General features: G+C 43.2%; 1 protein-coding gene across 1 annotated transcript; it reads right to left on the bottom strand.

Moving 5' to 3' along the window:
* Positions 1-878: 878 nt before the first annotated feature.
* On the bottom strand, positions 879-3,134 carry LOC128740111 (uncharacterized). Its single transcript, XM_053835621.1, has one exon. The coding sequence runs from the start codon at positions 3,132-3,134 to the stop codon at positions 879-881; it is 2,256 nt and encodes a 751-aa protein (XP_053691596.1).
* Positions 3,135-11,354: the final 8,220 nt, after the last annotated feature.

The raw sequence follows: 11,354 nt of genomic DNA, 5'->3' as shown, positions 1-11,354 counted from the left end.
ACGACTGTCTGGAATACCTCATCGCAAGGATGTCGGGGATGATCCGCAATGGCAGATATAGCGGATTTAACGGAGCACACCATGCGCTCCCAAGAGCCACCCATATGGGGTGTGGATGGCGGATTGAACAGCCAGCTTGTCTCGCCGTTCGTGAAAGTTACGGCGCAGTCCTCATGGATGTTCTATACCTGGTTTGCCAATAGGTTGCTCGTGCCCACGAAGTTTGTCCCGTTGTCGCTGTGAAAGGTTTCCGGGGAACCACGTCGAGCCACAAAACGCCTGATAGCCATCACGCACGACTGCGTAGTTAGACTATGCACTACCGACTGCACGAATCGCGAGACAGGTGAATAACGCAACCCACCTTTTCACTAAGCTGCGCCCCTGTTTGATCTGTATTGGTCCCAGATAGTCCACGCCAGAGTGGGTGAATCCCCACTGTTCATCCCTGTTACGCGGACTTTTGGTAGAGCTGACATCATAGGCGGTGCTGGAACAGCTTTTCTAACACGGCAAGTCACGCATTGCTTCGCCACCTGACGAATCAGAATACGTAATCCTGGCACAAGGAATCGTTGACGCATTTCGTTGCAAACTGTTTCGCCGTTGCTGTGGAGAAACCTGCGGTGGTAGTCCTCTGTTAGAAGACGTATTGCCGGGTGCTTTCTTGGTAGCACAATTGGGAACTGCATGTCATACGGCACAGAAGGCGCGGTGGAGATTCTACTATTCATTCGGACGACGCCTCGCTCGTCTAGGAATACCGAAAGGCGGTATAGTGGACTGTTCTTCGGGATTTGAGACGGACTTGTGGGATTCGCTAAATTACGCCATAGGATTGCGTACTCATCCGGGTACGTCCCAGCTTGTGCTTGTCGCTATATTACGTTTTCTGCATCGCACAGCTCGCCCTGTGTTAGATGATCCGGTTTAACAGGTTTCTCTCCCTTGAATCTCCGCACGGCTCGTAGAACGTAGGCTGTAGCTCTCAACAGACGATTCCACTTCGAAAACCTAGACATTTTTAAAAACTCGTAAGGCACTGTACCGTGGAAGAGAAACACGGCACGTAGTTCGGTTTCCGTTTCCGCCTGACTCTGGAGCGGTTCCGACGGCCACTGATCCTGCGCTTGGTATAAGAATTCCGGAGCATTGTACCACGGGTGGTTCGGGTCGAAGCTTGGTCCATCTTTCCATTTTGTGGCGACATCAGCGACGTTCTTCTTCGATGGCACGTAATGCCACTCATCAACACTGCTTAAAGTGAGGATTTCTCCTACCCGGAAGGCCACGAATTGATGGTAGCGTCGACTATCAGATCGAAACCAGCAGAGGACCGTTGTCGAATCAGTCCACAAGAAGCGCTTGGTAATTTGGATATCTAGAGCGTTTAGAACGGAATCCATCAACCTTGTTCCGATCATTGCCGCTTGAAGTTCAAGACGCGGAATGGAAAGTGGTTTCAGCGGGGCGACCTTCGTTTTCGCGGCTACTAGGACACATCTGGGTTTACCGTTGTCCATGAAGCGAAGATACAGAACCGATGCACAAGCCATCTCACTAGCATCTACGAACAGGTGAGCTTCCGCATCTTTGAGCGCAGTAATGCCTACCTCTTTGAAGAAGCAACGAGGTACCTTCACTTCGTCCAAACGCCGCAGGCACTGACACCACAGCCTCCACTCGTCCCACAATTCTTCCGTAATGAGCTCGTCCCATTCCGTTCCGGTTCTCCAAATCTGTTGCATGAGTATTTTCCCATGAACAACGAAGTGCGCTATCAGCCCCAGTGGGTCGAACAAGGACATTACCGTTTGTAGAACTTGCCGTTTACTAGGTGTAGCTCCGCTGTGAATCAGCGTCTTTATCTCCTCCTTCATACTGTTTATGTCGAACGTGAAGACATCCTCCGTTGGCTTCCAGATCAATCCAAGGACTCGCTCTGATTCTGGGAATTTTTCCAGGTTCATGGATATTTGTCGACGCGCTAATGGTTCTCCAATGCTCGCCAGGACTCCGACTGAATTGGAACAGAAGTTGCGAATCTCGAATCCTGCTTGAAGATGTATGTGCTTTACTTCGTTGACTAACTGGATGGCCTCCTCTTCGGTGTCTACGCTATCTAGAAGATCATCCACATAGTGGTTTTGCGTTATAGCTTTCGCCGCCCTCGAAAAGGCTCCAGCAAACTCCGATGCGTTCTTGTTTTTTATAAATTGTGCCAGACTTGGCGAGCACGATGCCCCGAAGGTTGCTACGTCCATAACGTATTCCTGGGGTTCTATCTCTGGACTTTGTCGAAATATGAACCTCTGGGCCTGTTTATCGTCATCCCGTATACGGATCTGGTGGAACATTTCCTTAATATCACCTACTACCGCAATGTTCCCCTGTCTGAAGCACAACAATACCTCCATCAGAGATACAAGGAGTTCCGGACCTTTTAGCAGCATGTCGTTAAACGATGTTCCTCCTACTCGTGCTTTAGCATCCCATATTAACCGCAACTTATTCGGTTTCTTTGGGTTCTGGACCACTCCCAAGGGTAAGTACCAGACTTTATAGGGATCCGTAGAGCTCAGCTCTTCCGACGTAATGCGATGAGCATATCCCTTCGCTTCGTATTCCATTATCTTCTCCCTCACTATTGCGTCTAACACTGGATCCTTGTAACCGCCGCAGTGCCATCGGGTAACTGTTCGAAAGCATATCTCATCGTATCTCCATAGTAGCCCTATCTCGTAATGGTCGTCAACACGACGGGTTGTAGCTTCCATTATTCGTCGCGCTCGTCGGTCTTCTTCTGACTCCGGCTTCACGGTAACACTGGACTCCTCGACTGTGAAAAATTGCTTTATCAACTGATGCAGTTCACGGTTTGATACTTCATCAACGAGATGTAGATTCAACTGCTGCATAGCGTCTCCGTTGTTCGAGCTTTTACCGAATAGGCACCAGCCCAAGCGTGTTTTTGTAGCTACCGGCTCGTTATCACGTCCCTCTCGCGTTCGCAAGGCAGTTAGTAGCCGGATATGTACTATTCCGATGATAATACCCGGAATTGCATCCGTGTAACTTCGAACTGGAAGACCCTTTAGATGATGATAAGTACGAGCCAAATCCTCATAGCACATTGTCTGCGCTGGTAACTGGAGCTGCTGCACTGTTCTCACATTATGGAGCTTAAACTTCTTGCCGTCACCACAGATCACCACGTTAACACGTTCTGATTCTTTCTCCTCCCTTGAGATATTTCCTGTCCAGCTTATGCAGAAACCATCAGGTGGTCCCTTAATGTCAAGAGCCAACGCAATACTGCGTACTAAAAGCGTGGAACTAGACCCATCATCCAGAAACGCGTAAGTACTGACTTGTTTACCGTTTCCATATATGGTTACTGGTAAATATCGAAATAAGGAATACGACATCGAACGATGAAGATTTTGATGTACAACGGTACTTGCATTCCCGGAGCCGTTCGAAGTATCAGCCAAACTGTTTGGCGAGGGTAGAAGTATGTGATGATGTATCCTGCACCCGTTCACTCCGCATTCTTTTCTTGTGCGACACGGCCATTTCCGATGAGGTACGAGGCAGATCCTGCACAAGTTTTTCTGCTTAACTACTTTCCATCTACCATCGATATCCAGTGCTTTAAATTGCTTGCATCCTGCGATTTCGTGATGTTCGTTTGCGCAGTAGATACAGGTCTTCTTTGCTTGTTCTGTTTGAGCCAGGTTTTATTCTGCTGCTACGGTTTTCCTCTCCCGATGTTCATCGGAATGTACATATAGTTCCGGTTTTTCCTTGCCCGATCTTCCGGGCTTCGAACTTAGAGCGACAGCGTCCACGGCCATCACCATCAGTTCAGACATAAAAGCGGTGAAGGTGGTCAGATTGACACTAGCGCATTTGTTTTTGTAGTACGACCACTGCATTTCAATTTGGGGTGGCAGTTTTTCCACCAACTCATGAAGTAGTGTGGGATTGCAGAGATGATCCGTAAGATTGGCGATAGACATATGATCCACAACATTTTGTACCGCGAGACCGAAATTAATTTGCGTCTGTAGGTTGTCAGTTTTCGGTTCGGGTGTCGCTCGCAACTTTTGGAGAAGAGAGTGTATCAGAATTTCCGGCCGGCCGTACAGCCGTTTCAGTGTATCAATTACGAATGGCACCGAGTCTGGCATTAGCAACCGTGTTCTAACAGCTTCTAACGCGTTACCCTTTAAACAGCGCTGTAGCCGCGCCAAGTTTTCCGAGTCAGTGTATCCACAAGCCACTGTTGAATTGTAAAACGAACTGTAAAACAGTGGCCAATCCTGAGGGTCATCCGAAAAGTTTGGCAGTTCTCGTGGCATCACTTGTCTCGCGGCTATTTGTTCGCTGGATGGTCCACTTCGCACAGATGCAGCGGACTGTTGCTGCTGTGGCTGTGATTGTGACTGTGTATAGAACGAACTTTGACCTGGCCATGCTTGGGTAGCCTGTAACCCAACTTGGTGTGGGGCGGTGATGTATGCAGATGGTACTAACTGGTTGGCAAACCTTGAAACACCACCACAATTGGCGAATATTCCATCTCCATGCGATGAAACTATGGGTACCGAGTGTATCCCGCTGCTGGTCCCACCGACTCTCGCACTGGTTATATTATTATTAACCCACGTTGATTGACAACCGGAGTTAAACACTGATAGAGATGCTTGCATTGTTACAAATGGAACAGCATTCTGCAAACTTTGTGGATTCTCGTCGACTAAACCACCAGAATTAATAACGCCATACTGTGGAACAGCTATGCTATTGTATGCACTAGAACTATTTACTATTCGCACTGAACTATTCGTTACGCACTGTTGACTCAGCGTTGAGGAGACCGTTGGAAAAGTAGTATTGTAATTTGACATAGGTGTATACATATGGTTTATAGTACTGACTACCGGTATACTTGTCCCTACTATGCTATCATGTAACATTGGGCCTCTACTAGACTGACACACGACTGCGATATCGACACATCCCGAGGTCTGACTTATATTTATTGGAATATTATTTATAATCGGTTCTGGTAGGTGACCACGACTGTGCGCGGGGTGTGATTCGACAATCGAAGGAGGGGCGCTACGGTTGATCCTGCCGGCATCCATCGGAACGCAGGAATTGATCCGGATAGAGGAATTACATCTAGTTAACGATGAACTTACCGGTGGTCTTCGGGGAATATCAAAAGTAATTTCAGTGTGTGAAATGAAATCTCCACTCGATCTCACCGGAATTGCAGATTGAGAAACAGTCGCTGCAACGGGATGTTCCTTGTTTCTGGAACCATCAACCGAGTTCGGGGTGGAAGCTGACATGGGAGCCGGTGGTTCGACGACGGCAACATGCGGCACGATTCGGTTTAATACACTAGTAGCTGGAGCTGTAGACTGTTGAGCTATTTCCGAAGCTACGGACGTTTGCGGAATGCAACTGGATGACACTACTTTCACTCGATGTGCTGAGCCGACTTCCTGCTCGCTTAACCACGTCTTAACTTTTTCACGTTCAGCTCGACTACTCAGTCTTGATCTCGTTTCTGCGCCTTCTGAATCATCAGCCTCTGTCAGTAGAAGTTTATATTTTTTCTTCATAAACTTATCCTCCGTTTCGGCTAGCTTTTTCCTAGCGGCTGTTTGAGCAGCTTTTTCCTCCAAGATTCTCCTCTTTTCCACCTCCTTTTGTTCTTCTATCATCTTTAGGCTGAGATCTAACCTAGATGAGCGCTTGCTTGAAGCTGAGCGACCGAACGACACCCGAGGCTGGGATGTTTCTGCATCACGACATTGATCACATTTCCAACTACGATTCTCCTCGGCGATGGAATCTGTCACTTGTGCGCACCCGTAGTGCATCCAGGTATCGCACGTATCGCATCCGACTAGGTTATCCGCCGTGTCCGGACGATCGCACTTCGTGCAATGTTTCGCTACATCCATCTCGTCGAAGGAAAATCTTTGAAGATTGTTCGGATGGGGAAATGAATAGATCCAGATAGCAGCTTTTACGCAGCTTCAAAGCTGAAATGTATTGTTAGGTTGATTTATATGGGTTTTTAAAGTTTTACAATTTCGACTTACATTTTCGTATTTTATTCCACTTTTATCCGAAACGAATTCTTCTTCTTTATCTATTTATTTAATTAACTTGCGTGGAACTAGCTGTACTTTTAGCTTTAAGAACCGTACTGTTTGCCGTACTATTAGCTTTTATCTCTATAATTAGTTTAAGTATAAGTAAGGGTATAAGTATTCACTTAGTTTAAGATAAATTGCATGGTTTTCCACAGTTACCTAAGCGATTAATAGTAAGCAAACACTTTAGTTCACGGTATTTTCAAATCCAAAATAGTTTATAATTCAATTTTATTTAAGTAAATTTAGTTTAGTTTTAGATTTAAGGCTTTAGGTTTAAGACAACCCAGGTAACCAATAAGCATTAAAATAAGCAGTAAATCAGTCGTTTATTAGCATCCCTGGCGTTTTAAACTGCAGGTTGTTGTTTATCAGCTTTTTAACTGCATAACTGTTGTAAATTGGCATCCACAATTCTATTTAAATTCTTTTTGCTGGTAACTAGCTGCAAATAAGCATTGTCAGCACTATAAGAGGGCTAGCAGTAAAGTAGCCGCATATTTTGCCAAAATAGCATTTAAGTAGCATTTAAGGCAACTTAAATGCTTATTGGCTTGCTTTTAAATTGCATTGGAAATGCTTATTGGTTACCTGGGAAACGCGACTAGCTATTGACTTCACTTTAAGCACAATGGAATTATGCTCCATGTGACAGTACGAGTCACGAGGTAATGCTGCCTGACATTTGTCCGTGTGACGTTTATGCACCGTCAGATTGACTGTTACGGTCGGTACCGAACTCACACTGAGCGAAACTGCCCAGTCGTTTCGTAACAAAGAACTTTAGGCCACTTAGTTATTTGGTTATTAGGAAGTAATTTGCGGTAGTTTCGTCACTAACGAGAATGAAATTAGCTGAGGCTCGTTTATGTAGGTGTGAAAGGGAGGCAAAGAGTGGTGGAGGGGATCCAAAAGTTGATGTTGTTGATATTATTCCTACTGCAAACAGCCTCAGCGAGGATCCCAGTTAATGTCAAAAAATCTTTATGTGTGTGCGTGGTGGAATAGAGCTTTCTGACAGCTCAAGCACCCACACTAGCGAACACGAAATACGCGTGTATATACATGATGTTTACCTCATTTTGGGGAACAGCTGATGCTGGAGGAACAAACCGAAAAATAGTGATTACTAGTTGTGTTTCTCCGTTTGCCACACTGCAGAGCACATATTTCAGTCAAATTGTCCATCCTGTTCCAAATTCAAGCACATATTTTGAAAATTTGCTGGTATTTAAGCCTGCGGAAGACGAAATTCATTCTGTACCTTGGTGACAAAGGAATGCATCTCTTTTGTTTACTGTTGTTGTTTGCCTCATTTTCAAGCACCAATACACACATAACTGGAAAGCTCTATACTTCATTGCGCAAATACTCGAGCCGTGTTATCAGCCAGATTTCAACTTTCGAGCAGTATAATCCTACACTCTATTTTATGGTTATTGATATTGCAACTTTATAACATTAACTTTATACCTATTCATGCCATATCTACTACATAAAGCACTTAAGAAACCCACATGGTTACTTTACAACTGCTCAAAACTTATTGATACTCTACCACAACATCTCCAGACATCAATCCCATTTAAAACCTTTTGGAAACTTTCTACAAAAAAACCCGAATAAATCCACCTAGCGGTGTGACCTAGCCTTTCTACTGCCACACTAATTACTTTTTAATTTCTCAGGAACATCTTTAATTAACTTGACTATATTTTTAAAGATCCGTTCCTTATTTTTCAAAATCCATATCCAAAAAAAATAATATCTGAATTTGAAAAAATAACTGAGCAGAGTATTAGATATGAAAAACGAAAAAGAGAAATTGGACTTTTTCTTAGATGGCGCTCTTACAGTTAATTATTTTTGCATGAAAATCAAAACTCGAGCTTCTTTGAATAAACTTTAATGAAAAAATAGTCATTAGCTTGTTCATATCGCTTACACGTTAGATATTTTAGGAAACGATGAGATCAAATAAAGAAAAGCGGCGCCATAAACATGCTTGAGGATGGGAAATATGATCAATATAATTTCCGGCGCTTGTTAGTTTTGCTGGTATGAGTGGTGGACCCATATTCATTTATTTATTAAAACATGATACATGGCACATGACTATTATCTTTTAAAGTGTCACTAGCGAAAACAAATCGTACAGAATTATTAGTAACCTTTTATTCCTCTTTTTCATATAAAATTTCTAAGCTCTGCCATCTATTGATTGGAAAAGCATCTATTGATGCGCAAAATTTGTTTGAAATTGGTATAAATTTATTTGGGAAAATCAACTCATTAGTATTTTTAATCCTATGCACCACTATACCTATATGATTGAATCAAATACTTTTCTTCGCTTTTTGCTTTGCTCGTCCGATTGCGAGTAACAGCAAGTAAAGATAATGACAATTGAAATGTTTCTCACTCTTCTTGTATTTCTATGCAAATTTTAAAATTGCAAATCGCATATACATACATTCACGCATGCATACATACATACATACATACATACATATATACATACATACATACATACATACATACATACATACATACATACATACATACATACATACATACATACATACATACATACGCATGCATCATGGGCGTAGCGACGGGGGGGGGGGGGGGGGGGTTTGGAGGTTCAAACCCCCCCCCCCCCCCAGACGAAAATTTGTTCTATACTTTCAAGCTAGAAATTTCACAGCCAGCTGTTTAGAGCACAGGAATATTTACGGGGCATGTTGTACGATCCTCATCGTCGTCATCAGCAGCTTAGAGCTGGGTTGGTTCTTACTGTTTTGAAGCTCTATTCAACTCGATCTTGGGTTACTCGTCGCTTACTTCCCCGGCGTCTCTGAAGTCGCAATTTTTTTATTTAAAAAATAACAAATGTTACTTTAGACCTGAACGAGTCATCTCGCACGTTGAGTCCCTCAGTTCTGGGTGCCGGTGGGGTTGTTGTGAAAAACTGTTTTCCTTACGACCTGTCCGATACCAAGCAGTATCTATTTATTGATTAACTTTTTTCAATGAGGCTTTCAACCAGTGGTTGTTTCGCCCCAAAAGCAGCATCTATTACCCTTGATTCATGCACATTCGCTGCTTTTAGCTTTCAGCTTGTACTCCTCCAAATGTCGTCCGCAAAGGCGCCTATGCCCTGCATCAGTATTGTCAAATCTATAAAAACTATCGGTCTAGTAGGGGTTTCGTACGGCGGCTTATGCCTTTTGATCGTAGCGTTTTGTGAAAGGCAAAGCAGGTTCGATGTCCTGTTTGAATACGCCGATTGTTTTATCTGAGATTGAGTGCGACGGAATCTATTACTGGATTCTCTGCGAGACAAATAGCTTTGTTAAATGTAAGAATATTAGAACAATGTAACGTCCGTATAAATAGAATACTATTGTCCGAGATAGTTTAGTTTAGATGGTCAAGTACGATCATGTGGTTTTTTTTCTGCCGAAAATTTGTCCTGTTTCGCTGTCCATTGAAAGCTAATACTATTCGTCTCCTGGCCCACAGGATAAGTTCAAAGATAGTGGGTATCGTTCTTTCATCTGCGGATTTGTGCTGTCCGTAATTGGTGAACAGCAACACCGCTGGATCTTCTTATTTGTGTTATCTACAGCTATCAGCGATCCCACATACGCGAACTCATCTACCACTTTTGGTTCGTCGCCGTCAACGATTACCGTCCGCGTAAAAATCACGTTCGTTTCGTTTGAGCTTTTGTCATTCATGTATTTCATCTTCAGCGCGTTTGTATTAGGCCGAATCCTCCTAGCCACTGCTTTCAGTTTAGCGCAAATGGTCTCTGCAGTGGCAAAGTTTCTGGTTTTAATATCAAAGTCACCTGCGTAGCCAAGAAGTTTGCTGCCTTTACTGAAAATCAAACCACCGGTTTTGAAATTTGCTCGTCGGATCACTTCAAGAGCGAAGTTTAAAATCATGCAAGATAAGTTGTTAACAGCACCTTCACTGCGTCTCGAAGAGACTCGACCCGATGGACTCTAACAGCCTCTCCCAGCCGAGATTCGAACATACGACGTATCTCAATGCCAACTGGGAGGCAAAATTTTAACATTTGGCTTCTATTATTTCAATATTATCTTTTTAGTCAAAAGAACACTCAATTTCAACCAAAATAGCTTTTAAATGAAAATAATTCCCCATTTCCTGAATAAACTCCTTACGGTTAGGCTATGTCAATTTTTTTTTGTAACCACCCCCCCCCCCCCAGGAAACTTTTCTGGCTACGCCCATGGCATGCATGCATACATACACATACATAACATATACATTGAATACAATCGACCCTTGATTTATTTATTTCGATTTTATACATTTAACCGGTTTAATATACGGCGCTTAAGTGTTAAAATTTGAATAACTTTTGAATAAATCGTCCGATTTTCAGTAACTTTGTTTCGTATGATAGATCTCAACAGTAACTTTCAAATGATAATAAATTGTAGGATGTTTCCCTTTGAATTAATGCTTACATGTAACAAAAAGCAGTTTCAAATATATTTTTTCCACATTTCTTTATGTAACTTTCAAACCACAAGCCTATTCGTCATAAAATCTTAAAGTTAAGGTTTTGAAAGACCCCCCTTTCATATGCAATCAATTTTGTTCAAATCGGTTAAGGGATCTGTGAGATAATGAAGTCCCATATTTTTCGTATTTTTATACATAACTTTTGAACTAAAAGTCAGTATGAATCAGTATGAAATTGAATAGCGAACAATGGGACACCTAGACCTTTCATTTGATACTAAGATCATTGATTATCGGTCCAGCCATCTCCGAGAAATGTTGGTTCAATCAAAAGCGTTCCACACACACACACACACACACACACACACACACACACACACACACACACACACACACACACAAACACACACACACACACAAACACACACACCCACACAAACACACACACACACGCACAAACACACACACAAACACACACACACACACACACACACAAACACACACACACACACACAAACACACACACAAACACAAACACACACACACAAACACACACACAAACACACACACACACACACACACACACACACAAACACACACACAAACACACACACACACAAACACACACACACACACACACACACACACACACACACACACACACACACACAC

Source organism: Sabethes cyaneus, chromosome 3, assembly GCF_943734655.1.
Source record: "Sabethes cyaneus chromosome 3, idSabCyanKW18_F2, whole genome shotgun sequence".
Classification (NCBI taxonomy): Eukaryota; Metazoa; Arthropoda; class Insecta; order Diptera; family Culicidae; genus Sabethes; species Sabethes cyaneus.
This window is presented reverse-complemented; position numbering and strand designations above follow the sequence as displayed.